General features: G+C 38.8%; 1 protein-coding gene across 1 annotated transcript in view; it reads right to left on the reverse strand.

Annotated features, from left to right (window-relative positions):
- CTNNA3 (catenin alpha 3) overlaps positions 1 to 22,107 on the reverse strand; it is a 1,757,578-nt gene that overhangs the window by 173,998 nt on the left and 1,561,473 nt on the right. Inside the window, exon 14 of the mRNA XM_056113567.1 lies at positions 18,820 to 18,912. Within this exon, the coding sequence (XP_055969542.1) occupies positions 18,820 to 18,912 (93 nt within the window). The remainder of the gene's footprint in view (positions 1 to 18,819; positions 18,913 to 22,107) is intronic.

A 22,107-nucleotide genomic window follows, 5' to 3' on the forward strand; every position in this document is an offset into this window, starting at 1 on the left:
CAAAACACAAGAAGATATTAAAGTTGGAATGAGAAAGCTACATTCAGAAGAGATAGAAATAAAGTATGTGGTTTGTGATATAAAAGCTATGATAGGAAGTCTGAGGAGCGGAATAAGAGTAACTGAGCTAATCCAAGATGATATGTGGGAAACTTCTAAAAAATAGCAAAAGATGGAAAGAACTTTGAAATAAAACAGTGCATCAAAGAACTATGTGATGAAGTCAAGAGGAACAATATAAGAATCACGGGGTGATGAAGGCAAATTCGATGAGAACCACTAATTAAAGGCAACACAGCTAAGAATTGCCCAGAGTTGAGAAGCATTGACACCAGATTCAAAGGCCTGGAGGGTCCCAACAACAACAAAAAAAGGACAAAAAAGAACCAAATAGAAAAACTAGACATATTATAATCAGAAAGACAAAAATCCAAAGATAGAGACAAATATTGAAGGTAGCAAGATATAAGGAACTTACACATAAAGGATAACCAATAAGATTCTCACAGCCGACGCATTGTATGAGAGTCTATGAGCCAGAAGAGAATGATGAACTTCAGTTAAAAAAATGAGATGAATACATCTCCGAGAATACTCTGTTCAGATATACTATCATTTAGATTTGAAGCAACAATTCAGTGCTTCATGGATAGTCAACAGTTTATGGAATTAGTAATCCTGAAATCAGTTTTGCAAGAAGCATTAAAGGAACTTCTTTAGAATATTAGACACATTTCTCAGCACTTTGCCATTGAGTAAGGCATGGAGCTTAAGGTTTCCTTCTAGAAGATTAAGAAAGATGTATTCATTTCTAGTTTGATTATACTTTTTCAATAATGAAAATTTTCAGTAATAGTGAATGTTCTATTATAAATTCAGGTGATTTTGTTGCATCCGTGGAGATTTTTATTATAATCCAAATAACTGACTGGAGAGATAGCACAGCAGGTAGGGCGTTTGCTTTGCACGTGGCCAACACGGCCAATCCAAGTTCTATTCCTCCACCTCTCTCAGAAAGCCCGGCAGGCTACTGAGAGTATCTTGCCCATACCGCAAAGCCAGGCAAGCTATCCATGATGTATTCGATATACCAAACACAGTAATAAGTCTCTTTCACTTGTTAATGCAAACATTCAGGGATTTTCCATAACATTTTCTACCAAAAAGACTATATGTTTTAGGATAAATCAAAGTTTTATACTTTTATAAACATATTTATTTTTTCCTTAACAATTTATTAATTCCTCTGTCTGACTCATACTAAATTGCATAATCCTAATATTTATCAATTTTATGTTAATTCAAAAATGTACCAGCATAGAATTATTCACTATTAATCTTTGAAAAAAATTCAACTCATCATTGATTTAATAGTTTGTGTAATTTCACAAGTTTATCTTTTTTCATGATCATTTTTTAAATTTATTTATTGAATGACTGTGGGAAAAATTACAAAGATTTCAGGTTTAAGTCTTGATCACGCAATGATCAAACACCTTTCCCTTCACCAGTACTTATTTTTCACCACCAAGAACCCCAATCTACCCCCCTCCCAATGCCTGTGAGGCAGATGAATTCTACTTAACTCTCCATCTACTTTGATTACATTCATTATTTTGACAAAAGATGCACCATTACTGTTTAGAGTTTACATCCAACAATCAGAACTGCTGAAAAGGCATTGTGAAATAATTTGTTCTCTACAGCTATTATGAGAACCATATGATACCCAGGATATATATGTGCGATTTTGGATTTCTGATCTTTTACTTATTAAGTCTGGAGGGATTTCTGCCACAAGCCAGATAATTACGAGAATGGTTTCTGTGGCTCTGGAGCCATGGCCGTGCCACACGTGTGGGGCAACTTGTGACCTTGGTAAGGCGTGAGGACGAGCCAAGAATGTCCCCCTTCCCATGAGATTTCAGTTGCCCCATCACTGCTGGCTCATACCTGGCTTTCCAAAAAGCTCTGAGATGGCCGCCATCTGCTGCCCAGGGTGAAAAGGGCAGAAGGGAGCGACACCCCTTCCCTTCCAGGAAGACATAGTAACACTGATTAATGCATAGTCCATTCACTTTTCTGCCACAAGCTGCCGGGCTCTGCATTAAGTCCTTGTGCCTCTGGAGCCATGGCTGTGCTGGAGAGCCGCTTGTGGGGGGCCACAAGTTTATCTTTAATCAACAAATGACCAAAGTCATCAGAACCAGATTTTTTGTGTATTGAACAAAGTTTACATGAGTCAGGGGATAGCTGAAGGTCTTAGAGGAAAATGGACATTCTGATGTGGTATTAGAATGATAAAGTAAAAGTAAGTAAAGACCCTCCCGTTGATCATCGATTTGCTTGAGAGGGCCCAGTAACGTCTCCATTGGAGACTTTGTTGTTACTGTGTCTGGCATATCGAATACTCTACTCTCGGTAGCTTGCCGGGCTCTCCGAGAGGGGCGGAGGAATCGAACTCGGGTCGGCCATGTTGGCTGCGTGCAAGGCAAACGCCCTACCCACTGTGCTAATGATACGAGCATTAAAAGTATTTTCAATACCATTACTGCAATACAAATATTAAAAGGTTTTTAGAAATCTAAAAAACTAAAAATAAATATAGTAAAAATAAAGTTAAAACGATATTTCTTGAGAGATATCTTTAGCAATTCAATTCAGGTTAAGGAAAACTAAAACTAAACAAATAGAATAAGAATCATATTAAACTAAAAAGCTTCTACAAAAGAAATTTAACAAATATATGCACAGGTTAATGTTTATTTAACCAAATGTAAACTATATGGCAGTTTAGAGTATATATATATATATGGGATAAAGTTCTACATTCATCCTTTGAAATAGTAGTGCTATCTGAAGAAGATATCTTAAATATGGGCAAAAATAAGTACCTTGTATTATGGTATGGGGACTTTTCTATAGTCATGTTTAAAGTCTTAGGACTGTATGAAAATATCCAGAAAAAGTAGGAACATTAATGCTTAAAAAGCTAATTTGAGACAAGAAGAAAAAAATAAAGAAGAAAGCACAAATCACTTAGAATAACATCCCAGACTAATAGAGGACACTAATTGTCAAGCACATAATTGAAGTAATAGAAACAATGATGAAAAAATGGACAGCTTAGAACATTGCTGTAGAATACTGTAATTTCATTCAGGTTTGCCCAAGCGGTGTTTTTCACAGTACTCTAAACCAAATTATATCATGGGGAAGTAATGTGGTCATGTCTCATCATCCTCTGTAAAGTAATTGAGTAAAAGTTTGAGTTGAAAATGAATCAGGTAATAAATAGGGTCTATTAAAATGTTTCAAATATTTAAAATAAGCTACCCATTATGAGAAATTATTTTGCATGTTTTTCCTATATTCATGGAGTTTTTTTCAGTGATAGCTTGTTAAAAGGCAGCAGTGAGGAGAAGCTATTACTAGCATAAACTTACTGTGCACGTGGGCTGATTTTTTTTTGCACGAAGAATCTTCTCCAGTATTTTAAGATTTGCTCCAATTCATGTGTTGCTGTTGACATTTTGAGGTTGTGCCTAGTAACCTAGGCAACTGTTCTTATTTCTGTCCTAATTCACTTCTATTTACAGAGTTTATATAAATTCAATGGCCTTAACATTATTATTTAAGACAGCAGATTTTCAGACTAATGCACATATATAAATAAATATCAAAGTTATAAGAAATCTTAGTGACCAAATAAAGGCTACATTTTACTACTGCTTTAATTTGGTATCACTGAAATTGATAAATATAATAATTTATCTTTTAAAAGACAGCATAAAAGAGTACATGCGGAAATGGTTTGGGAGAGTACATGAGGAAATGGTTTGGGATAATAACATTGTTGAAATGGCAATACTCCCCAAAGAATTGTAGACATTCAATGTGATCCCTATAGGAATACACATGAAATTCTTCAAAGAAATGGATAAAACACTCCTGAAATTCATATGGAACAACAAACACCTGCGAATAGCTAAAGCAGTTCTTGGGAAAAAGAAGATGGGAGACTTCACCTTCCCCAACTTCAAACTCTACGACAAAGCAGTTATAATTAAAACAGCATGGTACTGGAACAAAGACAGAGCAGTGGACCAATGGAACAGGGTTGAATATCCTTATACATACCCGCAAATATACAACCATCTAGTGTTTGATAAAGAAGCAAGAAATGTAAAGTGGAGCAAAGAAATTCTCTTTAACAAATGGTGCTGGCAAAACTGGATGGCCACATGCAAAACGGTGGGTTCAGACCTCTACCTATCAACGTGCACAAAAGTCAGATTAAAATGGATTAAAGATCTCAACATCAGACTGGAATCCATAAGGTACATTGAAGACAAGGTCGGCCAAACCCTCTACGATATTGAAGTTAAAGGAATCTTCAAAGAGGACATGCCACAGGACAAGCAAGTGAAAGGAGAGATAAACAAATGGAACTATCTTAAAATAAGAAGCATCTGCACCTCAAAAGATACAGTGACCAGAATACAAAGACAACCTACAGAATGGGAAAGGATATTTGCCCAATACCCATCTGATAAGGGGTTGATATCAAGGATATACAAGACACTGGTTGAACGCTAAAATAAGAAAACATCCAACACCATCAGAAAATGGGTTGATGAAATGAACAGTGACTTTCTCAAATAAGAGATCCAAATATCCAAAAGGCACATGAAAAAATACTCTTGATCACTAATCATAAGGGAGACACAAATAAAAAAAATGAGATCACCTCACACCACAGAGACTGGCACATATCCAAAATAACAAAAGCAACCAGTGATGGTGAGGAACGTGGGGAGAAAGGGACTCTCCTTCACTGCTGTTGGGAATGCTGAGTGCTCCAGCCCTTTTGGAAAACAGTATGGACGCTTCTTAAAAAAATCAGAAATTGAGCTCCCGTTTGATCCAGCAATACCACTTATGGGATTATATCCCAGGGATGCAAAAAAGTATAGTAAAAATGACATCCGAACTTCTTTGTTCATTGCAGCACTTTTCACAATAGCCAGATTCTGGAAAAAGCTCTAGTACCCAAGAACAGATGACTGGTTAAAGAAACATTGGTACTTCTACACAATGGAATACTATGCAACTGTTAGAAAAGATTAAGTCATGAAATTTGCATATAAGTGGATCAACATGGAGAGTATTATGTTAAGTAAAATGAGAGAGAGAGAGAGAGAGAAAGAGAGAGAGAGAGAGAGACATAGAAATATTGCACTCCTTTGTGGAATATAAAGTAAAGAATGGGAGTCTTATACCCAAGAATAGTAGAGATGAATACCAGAATTGCTTCATGGCTTGGAAGCCGGCCTCACATGCTAGGGGAAAAGGAATCTCAGAAGTGACCACCAAGTATGGGGTGCTTGGAGGGTTTGCTCAAGATGGGAGATATGTGCTGAAAGTAGACTACAGACCAAATGATGGCCATTCAATACCTCTATTGCAAACCATAACACCCATAAGGAAAGAGATAGAGCAAAAGGGAATGCCCTACCACAGAGTTGGGGTGGGGGAGGTGGAATGGAGGATGGGATCGGGGTGGTGAGAAGGATCCCGGGATCATTGGTAGTGGAGAACGGGTACTGGTGATGGGATGGGTATTCATTGTATGACTGAAACATAAGCACGAAAGTTCCTAAGTCTGTAACTGTACCCCACGGTGGTTCATTAAATAAAAGTAAATAAATAAATAAATATAGGACAGCATAACATTATTAATCGAAGTATGACATAACTACTGGCAAAACGGTAATTGGGGGTTTTGGGCAACATTTGGCTGTGGTAATGGATTATTTCTGTCTTCGTACTTAGAAGGTACCCAGGTTGGTGCTCCGGAGACCAATTTTTTGGTTCCAGGATTGATCTAGAATCATCCATGCTCAAGACAAGCACCATAACCTCTGGATAACTCCTTGAAAAGGCAATTTCTTTTTGTTTTGTGCGTCACGCCTGGCAGTGTTCAGGCCTTTACGCCTGACTCTGTGCTCAGGAATTACTCCTAACTGTGCTTTAGGAACCAAATGATATACTGGGGATGAAACCCAGATGGGTCATGTGCAAGGCAAAAACTCTAAATGCTGTACTAATCACTCTAGCTCTTGGTAAGTTTTTAAGTGATTTTCCTCCCCTTTCCCTTCTCCTACTTATGATATGACAGCCAGGGGTTGCACATACACTTTATTTTAGTAATGACCCATTTGCTTGTGCTTTCTAAGAGATACATTCCAAATCCTGGTGTTTGTTGGAAGCTTCTTCAAAAAAAGAAATAAAGATGGCCAAAAGACACATGAAAAAATGCTCCACATCACTAATCATCAGGGAGATGTAAATCAAAACAACAATGAGATATAATCTCACATCACCAAGACTGGTACACATTCAAAAGAACAAAAACAAACAGTGCTGCAACAGATGTGAGGCCAAGGGAGGTTCTTTCACTGTTGGGAATGCTGACTGGTGCAATCTTTCTGGAAAACAATATGGACATTCTTTCAAAAGCTAGAAATTGAGTTTCCATATGACCCTGCAATACCATTTCTGGGAATATATCCTGACGGTGCAAAAAATCACAATAGAAATGACATCTGCACCTATATGTTCATTGCAGAACTGTTCACAATAGCCAAAATCTGGAAAGAACCTGAGTTCTAGATGAATGGTTAAAGAAACTATGGTACATCTACACAATGACATACCAAGCAGCTGTTAAAAGAGATGAACTTGCTTATAATAGATAGACATGGAGAGTATCATGCTAAGTGAAATGAGTCAGAAAGAGAGGGACATACATAGAAGGTCTGCACTCATTTGTGGAATATAAAATAACATAACATGACTGACACCCAAGGACAGTAGACAAAAGGGCCAGAAAGATTCTCCGTAGTTGGAAGCCCGCCTCATGAGCTGGGGGCTTGAGAAAGCTGGAATAGAGGAGGGATCACTCAGATCATGATGGAGGAATGACCAGGATGTGAGATGTGTGCTGAAAGTAGATAATGGACCAAACATGAAAACCTCTCAGTATCTGTATTGCAAACTATAATTCCCAAAAGTAGAGAGAGAGAATATGGGGGAAATTGTCTTCCATGCAGTCAGAGGGAGGGTGGGATAGGCATTGTATACTGTGGAGATTGGTAGCGCAGAATGTGCACTAGTGGAGAGATAGGTATTTGATCATTGTATGATTGTAACTCAAACATGAAAGCTTGTATCTCATGGTGAATCAATAAAAAAAAGAAAAATATTCATTTACCAATAGTGATTTTTGTTATTGCTGGCCCTCCCGTTGATCGTCGATTTGCTCGAGCGGGCCCAGTAACGTCTCCATTGGAGACTTTGTTGTTACTGTGTCTGGCATATCGAATACTCTCGGTAGCTTGCCAGGCTCTCCAAGAGGGGCGGAGGAATCGAACTCGGGTCGGCCATGTTGGCCGCTTGTAAGGCGAACGCCCTACCCGCTGTGCTATCATTGCTGATGCATTATAATTTGGAAGAATTTATAAATATGTGAGTTAAACATCTCATTGTAATGTGTAGCATCTTCAAATTCATGATTTATCTTTATAATGGTGGAATTATAACATCGATTCCATTTATGGTTTGCCTTGACAGTGGGCCTCAATGAGAACTTAAAGACAATGAAATTCCATAGTTTACAGGTGTTCAGCACTAGAAAAAAGTGTGGTTAGTTCCAGAAACTGGGATTTGTCCCAATCTGTAAGACTTACAATAACTACTGAAACTCTTTTGAGTTTAATTTTTTTCATTAGTAAAATCAAGAACAAATATTCAACAACCAAATTCGAAAACGTGTGCAATGTACCATACAACTTTGGATACTGTGCAAACTATAAAGTATAAAATAAAATTTTACATTTTAATCCATTTAAATAGAATATATGACAGTATTTCTTAGTATAATATTTTAGGATGCTTTAATGATTTGCCAAAAGCCTTGGTTTAAGGGAATCTAAGAATTTGATTATTTAATAGTTTATATCCAGGACTCTTCCAAACATGATTTTTTTTGGATAAAATTTGCCAATCTCACCCCTGAGAGGGAAACAGTAGCAGGGAGCTTTCTGGAAGAAATCAATTTCTCATTATTTGCAGATGACACAATACTGTACTTAGAGAAACCTAAAGTCCTTACCAAAAAGCTCCTAAAGACAATTTGTATCGTAGAGTGACAGGTTACAAAATCAATACCTAAAAGTCCCTGGCTTTCTTATATGTAAATAATGAATGAGAAGAAAGTGATATTTTAAAAATAAATCCCATTCAAAATTGTGCAACAGAAAATCAAGTGCCTTGGAATCTATTTAACTAAAGGACTTATACAAAGAAAACTCAAAATGCTACTTCAAGAAATAAAAGAGGATATGAGGAAATGGAAATACACCCTCTGCTCATGGATTGGGAGAATTAGCATCATCAAAATAGCAATAATTTCCTAAGCATTATACAGGTTTATTGTGGGCCCTACAAGTATACCATACCCATAACATTTTTTTCAGAGAAATTGATTAAACACTCCTAAAATTCATAGGGAATAATGATCCACCATAAATACCAAAATCAATCCTTGGGGGAAAAATGACAGACATCATCTTCCTCAACTTCAAACTCTACTAAAATGTGGCTGTAATTAAAACAGCATGGTACTGGAATAAAGACAGACCTTCAGACCAAAAGAATAGAGTTGATTATCCTGGCACAAACTAGAAAATATAAAATCACCTAATCTTTGATAAGGGTGCAAGAAATATGACGAAGAGGAAGGAAAGCCTCTTTCACAAGTGGTACTGGGAAAACTGGACAGCCACATGTAAAAAACTGAACTCTTACCTCTTCCTAATGCCATGAACAAAAGTCAGATCAAAATGGATTAAAGACCTGTATATCATGGTGTTTCACTAATAACAATTAAAAAAATAAAGCTTATAATCCCCCAAAATAAAAAAAGGAAGCAACCGAATTTTGAATAGCATTTATATCAAGAGCAAGATCTTTAATATCAAAACAAAAGTGCATCTTGCTTTTGACAAACTTTTAAAAGGCTCACATGACTCATTATCAGGAAAATGAAATAAAAATCAAATGAGAAAAAAATATACATCATACCTGAATTCATAAGGTACATAGAAGAAAACACAGGCAAAACCCTCCATGAAATTGAAACTCAAGGTATCTTCAAAATGAAACACCACTGATTAAGCAAGTGGAATCAAATATTAACAGCTGAGACTACATTAAACTAAGAAGCTTCTTTGCCTCAAAAGAAACAGTGACCAAAGACAGCTCATTGAATTAGAAAAACTATTCACCAAATACTCATGAGATAAGGAGTTAATATCAAAGGTAGACAAGGCACTGGTAGAACTTTACAAGGTAGACAAGGCACTGGTAGTACTTTACAAGAAAAAAAAAACACTTGACCCCATCAAAAACTGGGGAAAATTAATGAACAAAAACTTCCTCAAAGAAATTCAAATGGCCAAAAGGCACATAAAAATGCTCTGCACTACTAATTATCAGGGAGATGCAAATGAAAACAACAATGAGATATCATCTCACACCACAGAGATTGGCAAACATACAAATGAACAAGATTAACCAGTACTAGTGTGGATGCCAGGAGAAAGGGACCTTATTCATTGCTAATGGGAATGCTGACTAATCCAGCCTTTTGGAAAACAATATGAATATTGCTCAAACAACTAGAAATTGAGCTCCCATTGGACCCAGCAATACCAATTCTGGTAATATACTCTGGGGATAGAGAAACACAAAGCAGAAACACCATCTAAACCTCTATGTTCATTAAAACACTTCACAATAGCCAGAATCTGGAAACAACCTGAGTGGCGGAGAACAGTTGCTTGGATAAAGAAATTATAGTACATCTACATGAGAAAATAATACACGACTGTTAGGAAATGTGAGGTCATGAAGTTTTTCAATAAATGGATAGATTTGGATGGTATCATGCTGGGTTAAATGAGTCAGAAGAGGGACAGATATAGAATGATTGCATCCACTTTTGGGATATTAAAACATATATGTTATAACTATAACTGTCCTCCAGTTGTTCATTGATAGCTCAAGGGGGCCCAGTAACATTGTGAGACTTGTTACTGTGTTTGGCATATCGAATACGTCAGGGGTAGCTTGCCAGGCTTTGCCGTGCAGGCGTGATGCTCTCAGTAGCTTGCCAGGCTCTCCGAGAGGGGCAGAGGAATTGAACTCGGGTTGGCCGTGTTGGCCAAGCCGGCCGCGTGCAAGGCAAATGCCCTACTGGCTGTGCTATCGCTCCAGCCCAAAAAATACATGCAAGTAATATAAAAGGTTTGGCAAAATGGGTCAATGTGTGGGAGATGGAGAGTAGTTAAGATAAAGGAGGGTCCTTTATGACAGTACTACTTGGAAATGATCACTCTGGACAAGAGCTGAGTTTTGAAAACAGGTAAAGGAATATAGAAGATAACCTTTCAGCATCTATATCACAAACCATAATTCCTAAGATGAAAGAAAGAGAAAATGAGAGGAGAGAGGTGCTTGCCATAGAGGAAGGCTGGGGTGGGGCGTGGCTTAAAAGGGCGGGATGGAAACTGGCGACACTGGTGCTGGGAAATTACACTGGTAGACAGATGGGTGCTGGAACATTGTCTGACTGAAGCACAAACATGAACAATTTTGTAATGCTCTATCTCACGGCGATTCAATAAAAAAATGGAGCTTTCTAAAGAATGTTACGGAATGTTATGGAAATCTATAGTCAAATCATGCACCTGCATCACTTTGGAATATCTGATTACTCAGTATTAGTCCAGTATTAATTAGTGAGTGTTCTTAACTAAAATAATTATTAACTTCTACTGGTGTTTCTCCGTCACTTAATTAGAATGGACTATTGTTCTTTCTGTATTTCACTCTCATGGATCATGGGCTCTAAACCATTATTTGTTGGTTACAGACCTTTACAATTCCCAATAACATTCGTCACTGATGAGAGCAATAATAGATGTTCAGTCAAAAGTACTGGCATTGAAATGTAAAAAGGAAAACAATAAAAAAATAACAACTTCCTTCCTATTATTAAAAGTGACTAAAATTAGTTGTAGTCCTTTTTTATTATAGCATCACGATCACGATCACGACCACCCTGTTGTTCGTCGATTGCCTCGAGCAGGTGCCAGTAACGCCTTCTTCGTCCTAGCCCTGAGATTTTTTTTTAAAGTGCCATATTCAAGGCTTTTTCAGGGTTAGGAGAATGAGACCCATCATTGTTACTGGTATTTGGCATATTGGGTATACCACGGGGAGTTTGCCAGACTCTGCCGTGTGGGCAGGTTACATTTGGTAGCCTGCCAGTTTGACTGAATTAGGAATGAGATGATAAGATGTCCGGGAGCTGAGTGTGATAATCTCTGGATCCTGGCCGTTGTTGGAGTTACACGGCAGTTGGTGGGTGTAACTGTCTAGTTACTGGCAGGTCCAGTCCCAAACTGTACAGGCTTGGAGATCTCAGCCCCGGGTCCCACACACCTGGGTTCCTCTGTCAGTTCTTTTATGCGTGAGGCTCATCCAAGTGTGTGGAGAGTGCTCCCAGCAAGGCCTTGGCTGGGCCTCGGTGGTCTTCAGCTGTTGGGCCCTGGTGGAGACAGTCAGGCATAGGGTAGGAGACTCTGTCTTGTTCTCTCCCAGGAGCTGAGTGTGATGATCTCTGGATCCTGGCCATTGTTGGAGTTACACGGCAGTTGGTGGGTGTAACTATTATAGCATACTCTACGTAAAATACTTACTGAAAGGGAATATAATTCCTGGTAACAGTAGCAAATAAAAAGGAACCTAAGCACTTGTCTTGTGTAGTGGCCTAGGTTCTTCATTGAGTTATGATGCTCATCATCACGGTCATCACGGTCCTCCCATTGTTAATCGATTTGCTCGAGCGGGCCCAGTAACATCTCCATCATGAAACTTGTTGTTACTGTGTTTGGCATATCAAATACGTCACGGGTAGCTTGCCAGGCTCTGCCGTGCGGGCGTGATACTCTCGGTAGCTTGCTGGGCTGGAGCGATAGCACAGTGGTAGGGCGTTTGCCTTGTTGAGTTATGACATGAGTATAAAAATATTCTCAGTGCATTCCTATTTAAAAACTTATAGATATTTTTCCACCTAATGGTATATGGGAAATGTGTCAAAAGACACAATAAATCTTCACTTGATCACTTGATCACTTGACATCCTGGTAGTCATAGATTTGCTTGAGGGGGCACCATTAACATCTCCATTTATCCCTGTCATGTGCTTGTGTAGACGCCAATGGCGTCTGCTTCTAGAAACACGAACTGCCTCAAACCGATGGTTCCAGGTCTTGACAAAGAAGTCTGATGATCTCGTAGGTGGGTAGCCATGCAATCTTTTGATGCCCCATGAAACCCAGTTGGTAATGGCACTAGTCCAGCATAGTCTCCAAATCTCATTACATGTCCAGCCCTTCTGATTTTCGACACCATGGCAAACGAGACAGCGTCCCTGATTCTCGATCATCGACAGAGGTTGGAACATTGAATTCTTTCTCTCATTTAAGTGAAGTGTGATACTCTAAGCATAGTTGTGTCGATTCCTCTTTGGGAAAACCAAATAGCATTCTCATTCTGTTTTCATAGGGCTCAGGTCTCTGAGGCGTATGTTAATGCAGGAAGAACAGTGGAATCGAAGAGATTTGCCCAGAGCCGGAGATTCTTCGTCCTCTTAGCTATTTCTTCAATGCTCTTGAAGGCATTCCAAGACACTCTCTTCCTCCTTCACCTTCCTCAGGTGCCATGTTATTCATCATGTTGACTTCTCAACCTAGATACACATAACTGTTGAATTCGGAGATGTTCATTCCAATGAGAGTTAATGGAATGTCAGGAAGGAGACCGTTTCTCATAAACATTGTCTTCATCAGATTCAGCTGTAGTTCGACCTTTCCACACTCACAGTTGGAGTCGACCAACATTTGTGCCGCTTGGCTAAGGTTTGGTGTTATTAGAACGATGTCATCAGCAAAGCAGAGGTGGTGTAGTTGCTGACCGTCTATCTTTACTCCCATTCCTTCCGATTCCAGTTGTTGCATGATGTTCTCGAGGGTAGCACTGAAGAGTTTTGGTGAAATGGTATCACCCTACTGACCCCCTCTCTTGACATGGATAATCACTTCCTTGTAGAATGGTGAGATCCTGGTAGTGAATCTGTAATACAGCTCACAGAGGATCCTGATGTATGAGTTTGAACACCCTGTTTGAGTAGGGCTTCTATGACTGCTTCAGTCTCCACAGAATCAAAGGCCTTCTTTAAATCAATGAACATTAGACAAACTGGCATCTTGAACTCCTGAGAAACCTCAATGAGCTTGATTATCATATGGGTATGGTCGATTGTGCTGAATCCTTTTTCAGAACCTGGTTTGCTTGCATGGTTGTTCTTCACTGAGTGTTCTGCCAATCCTATTCAGGATGACTTGAACAGCTTGTAGATGACAGACAACAGGCAGATCGGGAAATAATTGCCAATGTCATGGATGTCACCCTTCTTGTACAGTAGTGCAGTCCTGCTGATTTTACATTGGGATGGAACCTTGCATTCAGACAGGTAGCATGTGATGAACCGAGTATTGATGAGTACTGATGGCAGGTTCTTCAGGTGTTCACATATGACCTTATCTGGGTTGCTTTACCAATGAAATGGCATGTTGGATTTCGGAAGGGAGAATGTTGGGAACGACATATTATCCATCCTGCGGAATTTGTCATGTGGGCAGGTGGATGTGGCTATGGAAGAGATCTGAGTAGAAGTCATGGATAATCTTCTCCATTGCCCTTCTAGAAGATGTGATAGATCCATCAGGACGTCGGAGGGCAGTCGTAGTGGTCTTGTAGTTGGCAAAGGGCAGGTGGGCATTGCGAATGCTTTTCCCGGCTTCTGCTGCATCTGCCAGCACGGTTTATCTTCTCTTTGAGGTATTCCTTTATCGCTTTTCAGCAGTGCTTTGTGAGCTCAGACATTTGCTTGCGGTTGTCTGAGGCTTGCACCAAGCCAATTTGGTGAATGAGCTCAAGAATTTTCGAAGACAGGCGTCTTTTTGTGTCTATCTCTCTATCTCTTGGCATTCCTTGCACAATCATGGAGGTGCTGAACCAGTCGATCGTATTCCTCATCAATGTTGTCAACGGTGGCATCTTCCCGATGTTGCTGCAATGGTGCCAAAGAGCTCCCAGTTGGTGGTCGTTCTGGGAGTTCTCTTCTTAAACTTTGCAGCCCTGTCTCCCTGCTCAGTGAAGTAGAATTTTGCACGAAGGAGACGGTGGTCTGATCCCATTTGGAATTTTAGAACAACAGCAACATAGGTCAGGGAAAAACATCAATTGAATATGATGTGTTTAATTTTGTTGTGAACTGTCCACCAGGAGACTCCCATGTGCAACATTTAGATTCGGCCTTCTGGAACTGTGAGTTACCATGGACGATCTTGGTTGACATTATGAACTTACACAGTCTCTCACCAAGTTGGTTCCATTTTAGGACTTGGGTCCTGATGTGGAGTTCTTCAGCTGATCTTCTCAGTCCTATCTTGGCACTAAAATCACCCACAATGATCTTATAGAAGGTGTGGTCTTCTTTATAGAACTTCTCCAGCTCCATGTAGAACTTCTCATTTTCTCCTTCATCATAATTGGATGTTGGTGCTTAGACAACAAAGATAGAAACTGCTGGCAGTGAGCCACATCTATTCAAGTGTAATCATCCGATTTGGGTTGTTAGGCTTCAGATGAATCAATGCTCATGGACAAGTTCATTTTGACAAGGAAACCAATACCACCAATACCTCTTTAATCATATGTTACAAGAAACAGTTCTTCTCTAGTGTTGAAAATTGCTTGATGTGATTAATGCCTTCTCGTCTTGGTCAGACCAATGATGTTGTACTTGATCTTTCACCCTTGTTCCAGGGTACACCCTTGTATCAGGTTCTCACTGGATACATCTGATGCCAGTGTACGTGCATAAGTCTAATAAATCTAATAAAAATTTAGGATTTCTAGATAAAATATGGAAACAGAGTGCCAGAGAGATAGTTCAGTGGGTAAAGCACACACATGCAGGAAGCTTAGTGTCAATTCCTATCATCATATGCTTTTTCAAGTACTTTCAGTGTCCCAAGCACAGAATCGGGTAGAATTCCCAAGATCTCACAGACATGAACCCCAAAACAATAATAAGAAAAAGGATAGTCTCAAAATGGTGTGATATAGATAAAAGTTTAAGAAATATGGAACTGTTAGAGATACAAGCTGCTTGAAATGTTTATCAAAATCCTAGCTAATCATGGTTTTGATACTGGTCATATAATTCATTTTGGGGACAATTTTCTTCTATCTCCTAGTCAGTCATATAACAACAAAATAAGTTGCAAAATCACATTAGGAGGTGCAATTGAGTTTCTTTTTTTTATGTCAGACAATACTCTTCCAAATGAAAAAGAAAATGTGTATTTTTTTTCTGCCTTACGCAGGCTTTTATGGCATCCTTTATACTGTTTTCTCTCATTCCATCAATGATATATTGGATGTGTTGAGGTTCTGGGTGGTTGTTTGCTTGTTAGTAGTGAATCCAGCCTTTTTACACAATGTCCCCTGTGAATTGACAAGTGGTAATTACTAAAGTTCTTAGTCTAAAACATAATTCACTTACCACAGAAGTTGCATAAAACTGAGCCTCTGTGATTTTATTAATAAAGCCAGAATAATATCAATGTAGCAAAGTTAATGTGATAATTCAACAGTATAAATGAAGTGACTATATATCTCGATGTTCCCCAAGAGTAGTGGCTGAGAATGGAAGACAGTTAATTTGGGAAACAGATCTTAGAAAATATAACTGGGAACCTTGGGGGAAAATGCATCAGAAAAAAGTGAAGAGACAACTAATTCAAAGATTGAATTTAATTAGATCACTGCTGTAAGTATCAGTGCTTGGTCTCCCCGGGTAACTTTTGCAGATCTATAGAAAATACATTTTAAACTGTTTCATCCAAGGAATGGAAGAGGATAAATTAGTCAGGGGTTTCTCTGTAGGGTGATAATGGCTCATGTATGTATCATAATGTCTAAACAGTTTCCACAGGGATTCTACATTGCAACTTAAGAAAGCCTACGGAAACAAATGAATGAGATCCACACTATTTAGAATGTATTCAGGGGAGATTTATGAGAGAACAGAGTGATCAGATTGAATATAATATTGCTCCAGGAAAGTTCAATGGTCATGGATTTATCTTGCTATCAGAAATGGTAAGAGTGTTACCTAGAGGTGTTCCAATTGAACGTTATGATCACAAAACTATGCATAGTGAAACACAAGTCCCAGAAGTAGAAGAATGTCAGGCTAATTTCTACATGACCATCTGAAATGACTTTGCAAAAGAGACTTAAATTGTATAACTATAAAAAATCTATGTCATGTAGAAATGAGATGTCATCTATAGAACTACGTTTGCATTTTGTGGGGTGGCTAGAAAGGGATTTTGAGACACTGGTGTAGGGAAGTAGGTACTTTGCTGATGAGTGTGGTGCTGGGATAACCTGCATGAAAATTAATTACCAATGGTATTGTAAATCCTGGTCCCTCAATCAAATGGCAAAAGAAAACAAATATTATTAATCGATTTCATAACCCACCATTAAATAGGTGGTCAACTAGATGACCTATAGGATTTTCCCCAAAAAAATTACAAATAAAAATAGTAGTAAGAAGAAGCTCAATTTCTGAGTGTATGATTTTTAAGTTTATAAAACACTCTCATGGGCATCAACTTCTCTGAAGTTATAAATTATGCCATGAGGTATAGAAAATTATCATCTCTTCAAATGAACATATTGATTTTTTGTACATTTGCGACTCTCAACCAAGGTTTTATTACCAACACGTGATAAGGCAGAAAAAGAACAGCCACATATTATTCCATCCCCAGTGTCTAAAAGGATATATTTACTTTTACAAAATTCATCCTGTATAGTAATTAGTTGGGAAGTCCAGGCATCTACTTTTCATGTTCACTGGCTCAACACTGATTTAAGTGAATCACTCACTCACTTCACTGACAGCATGAACAAAGGTTACTGTCAGAGAAATTCATTTCCAATTCCACTAGCATTAGCAAGATTTGACTTTTTAACCAAGAATTCCTTCTGGTTTGAAGAAAAGTGCTGTAGACTCCATGCAACTCTTGACAGTTCCCAACATGAACTAGATTCTACAGGACTAGTCACTGTCACTGTCACTGTTCTCCTCTTGTTCATCTGTTTGCTCGAGTGGGCCCAGTAACATTGTGAGACTTGTTGTTACTGTGTTTGGCATATCGAATACAACACGGGGAGTTTGCCGGGCTTTGCAGTGCAGGCGAGATACTTTAGAGAGCTTGCTGGGTTCTCCGAGAGGAGCAGAGGAATTGAATTTGGATTGACCAGGTCGACCATGTGCAAGTCAAACGCCCTACTCGCTGTTCATAAATAGCCCTATCACTATTTATCAGTGATATAAATATTTATATTGCTATGGCTATTTATCAGTGATAATAAAGTCAGATTTTCTAATAAAAATCAGGTGACAGATAAATATCATCTTAGATGACTGAGTAACTGAAAATAAGTAAACTTTTATCTTTTCTGTCACTAAATCTTTTCACTGAATTTAACTAATTTAGATGATAATAAGGAATAATTATGATAATTATACTATTGATTCTATGACAATAAATCATAATCATAACTATCATTGAGAACTTGCTTTGTATTATGCATTATATTGAGATTTCAATGAGCAACTCACTAATTTTCACAATTAACTTGATATGCAAAGGTTCATTCACAAACTTTTTATGACAATTCAGGAAAAAAATGCTCAGTGTTTCTACATTCTTTAAGTAGAATCAATATAGAAGAAACCCTCCTTCCCAACTGCACCAGAGGTTACATAAATTATTCCAACATACGTGGTCTAGAAGAAGTTACCCACCTTCATAACAATGAAATACAAGAGAACAATTGGCATCCTTACTTTACAAATCAGGAGTTTTAAGTAGAGAAAGCAAAAGTGAGTTTCCCAAATCACAGAAAACAATTGTACTTATATTGATACATTTTCAGCAGTTTTCACCTATATTCTATATTGCCTGTCTTTCAGACCCGTATTCTGTAGTCTCATAAGTAATTGTAAGTATTGTGGAAAATAAACCAACTTTCACATATTCTCATAGACTAGGTGTAAGTAAGGTGAAGTGGGACATAATAGTAATTTAGGTATCAGCATCTTTATCTTGCATTCTGAGCATGTGTATGTAAATGTGTGTTGTAGGGAGGAATAGAAGGAGGAAAGCAGAAAGAAATAAGAGGACCATCACTTTTAAAATGCCCACTCCCTCTAAGATCTAAGAGTGGGTTTACAATCTATTCACTTGTCTTTTCTCTCTAAATACACATGTAAACATTTAACTTTTATCACTGCTATAAAAATTAAATGTGGGAAGGAGTGATTTACCACCTGACCCAATGAGGACTCTCTGTAGAATTCTCAAGACAAACAAAACAATCGCCCCCAGCCCTCCAGCCCACTGCTGCCCATGCATTGACAGATATTTCTCCCTGAGCTTTGCAAAAAAAGCTCCAAATCTAGAATTATCGCCTCTGAGAGACCTGGATTGACAAAAAATCAAGCACAGCTCACAGCTCTGCCCCAGAGAGGTGACATACCCGGTCAGTTTTCCCTTCGGTTTGAATGCTGGTATGACTGCGGACCTCATGTTCCTCTTCCAGGTCAGACACCTCCTCCAGTTCCTCTGGGGTCTATAAGGATGAGAGGAAATCTTGTTAGTGGCAAGAAAAAGTGGTGCACACATTTTGGAACATAATCTGGTAGTGGCATAATCTGGGCTGGAGTGATAGCACAGTGGTAGGGCGTTTGCCTTGCACACAGCCAGCCTGGCGGAGCCGGGTTCGATTCCTCCGACCCTCTCGGAGAGCCTGGCAAGCTACCGAGAGTATTCAATATGCCAAACATAGTAACAAGAAGTCTCACAGTGGAGATGTTACTGGGCCCGCTTGAGCAAATCGATGAACAACGGGAGGACAAACAGAATCTGGTAGTACGTCTGAAAGAAAACCTCGAGACAAATATAGCCTAGCAGTTGCATAGTTTGTTATTCTCCAAGAGAAAAGAAAAAAATGTCCACACAAAACCTGTAAAGAAATATTCAGAACAATATTTTCCACAATATCCCAAAAGTAAAAGCACTCATATATTTATCAATGATGGGAAAAATGTAGTAAATTTATACAATAGAATATTATTTAGCAATGATATTATTTCACTGTACGAAAAGCAAACAAGTACTGATACAAGCTGCTTCATGGGTGAATCCTGAAAATACAAAGTCAAAGCAGTCAATCACAAAATATCAGAGTTTATCTGATTTCATTTATATGAAAGGAAAATTAATAGAGACAAGTTGATGAGAGGGTCCTAAGGAAGGGGTGAGAGACTTTGCGGGAGAGGGGGCAATATGGCTAGAGGATGAGGTTTTTCTTTGAGGGACTAACAATGCTCAGGGCTTGGGGGTGATTCTTAAAATCCTGTGAACACATTAAAACCCACCATTTCATATTCAAAAAATGGTAAGTTTTATGACATACGAACCATAGAGTGATAGCACAGCAGGTAGGGCAGTTGCCTTGCACGTGCCTGACCCGGTTTCGATTCCTCTGTCCATCTCAGAGAGCCCCGCAAGAGACCGAGAGTATCCCGCCCGCACAGCAGAGCCTGGCAAGCTCCCCATGGTGTATTCGATATGCCAAAAACAGTAACAACAAGTCTCGCGATGGAGACGTTGGTGCCCGCTCGAGCAAATCCATGAACTATGGGAGGACAGTGCTACAGTGCACTGCTACGAACCATAGAAATAAATTGTTTAAGACCAAAATCCAAAATGGTCATAATGTTTTTTTCTCTGTGAGCAGCACCTATTACTGATGGTTACCACAGATGGTTACTCATGATTCTAGGTAAAACAGAATATCAAAATGTCATGAATATGATTGCGAATGAAGATCTTTAAGATCTTAAATTATAATTTAATAGAAAGAGATGTGTCCTTTCTAACTAGCTATTACTCCCATTCTCCCTTTCCCATTTATATTTCCAGTTAAACACATCTTTCTTTTTATTCTTTTAAATCTTGAAAATCTTTTGCAGCAATTTTCTGCTTTCCAAAAAGACACATTGATTAATTTTCTGTAGGTAGTTTTTTGTTATGTGATAGATCAACAATTTAAAAAATTACATGTTTCGGTAATTTCAGTAATTCAGTGAGCAGAATTTTGCCTAGTTTTCAATACTTAAGACTAGTTAAGCTTAAAGAGAGAAAAAAAAACATTATTTCTTTTCTCTTGACTCATACTGAAATATTTCTTGATCCAAATCCCATGATTAGCTCATCTTTTTCTATATAGCCTCATGTGAGTTCGAACTATAGGTGCATGACCTGTGTGTTCAGTAGCTGAGAACCCTTCCCTTAGCCACATACAGCAACAAACAAAGGAACAAGGAACAGCGGAACAGGGGCCCAGTCTGTTTGCTAACCAGTGACTGTTTATTTCTTCTTTCTCTCTTACAGCAGAGTTGTATAGAGAGATCACATAGGTGAGGTTGAACATTATCATAACAATAAGCAGATATAAAGCCACTCTTTCAGGGGAAGTTGTTCTAGGAGATAGATTATCTAGGGGACAAAATCTCATCTGGGGATTCAGCACTCGAGATTACTAGGAGATCCAATCAAGGGCAGAATTCTCCATCTAAGGCTGGATTGCTGTATTCTTTCTTTAGCTAGTTAATTTACTTCTTAATAATATTTATGAACTTTGTATAAACACAGTACGAGATATATTAAACTCAAAGGGTGAGTCTTCCTGGGGCTATCTCGCTATGTATCCCTATCTACTGTGATAGGGCTGGAGTGATAGCACAGTGGTAGGGCATTTGCCTTGCGCGTAGATAGCCTGGCCAACCCGGGTTCAATTCCTCCGCCCCTCTCGGAGAGCCTGGCAAGCTACTGAGAGTATGTTCGATATGCCAAACACAGTAACAACAAGTCTCAAAATGGGGACGTTACTGGGCCCACTCAAGCAAATTGATGAACAACGGGAGAACAGACAGTGTTTGTATCCCTATCTACAGTCTCCTTGGGCCAGTTTGGTCTTTCCTAACCCCAGCAGGGTCCTTATTCAGTTACTTCTTTTTCCTCATGACAGAGTGTCCTCCATGACTCTGCTCTTAACTTATTATATTTCTTATAGCGCTTATCCCTTTTGAATGTCAAGGTAGCTTATAGTTTTCCCTGGATCCCTTGGCCAAACCCTCTTTTTTGGGGTGTTAGGAACTAAGGACAACTGAGTCTTGAGTAAAGCAAATATAATGGATTCCCAGGAGTAAATATTATCTAGAGTCACCTCCCAAGTTAAAAATATCATAGATTTCTGTATGAATATAAAATAGGACATTACTAAACCATGAAAAGGACATCAAGGAAAGAGAAAAGCAATATCGGATTAGGAGTGCCTGATGGGATTGGATGTGCCTCAGGAGCACTATGGTGGGAGTAACTCAATAAATCTTAGGTCTCTGCAAGAGGAGCAATAACAAACCAATCTTATACAATATCCTGAGATTATGGGAGACCTGGAGGATGGATGTTAAGGCACCCTAATGGCCCCATTCTCACAGCTCACAGTGATCGAGTTTCCCCAATTTGTCTTTCATAATCCCAGTAACTTTCTGTGTGTCCACATTGTCAAGGTGCACAGAGCCAGGCCCAAGAGAGAAAGACATTTTTCCATGTGACAGATGACTCTCATCAGGCAGGTCCACTGCCCTGCCCTGCCTGACAAGACTGTCACAAACAGCTTAAATGCCAAAGGCCTTGGCTGAGTGGGAAGCTCAAGAGTTGGTGCCCTGGCCTGGTAGGTTTGGGTCTGTGACTTCAT

The sequence above is a fragment of the Sorex fumeus genome, unplaced genomic scaffold (genome assembly GCF_029834395.1).
Source record: "Sorex fumeus unplaced genomic scaffold, SorFum_2.1 ptg000020l, whole genome shotgun sequence".
Taxonomy (NCBI): Eukaryota; Metazoa; Chordata; class Mammalia; order Eulipotyphla; family Soricidae; genus Sorex; species Sorex fumeus.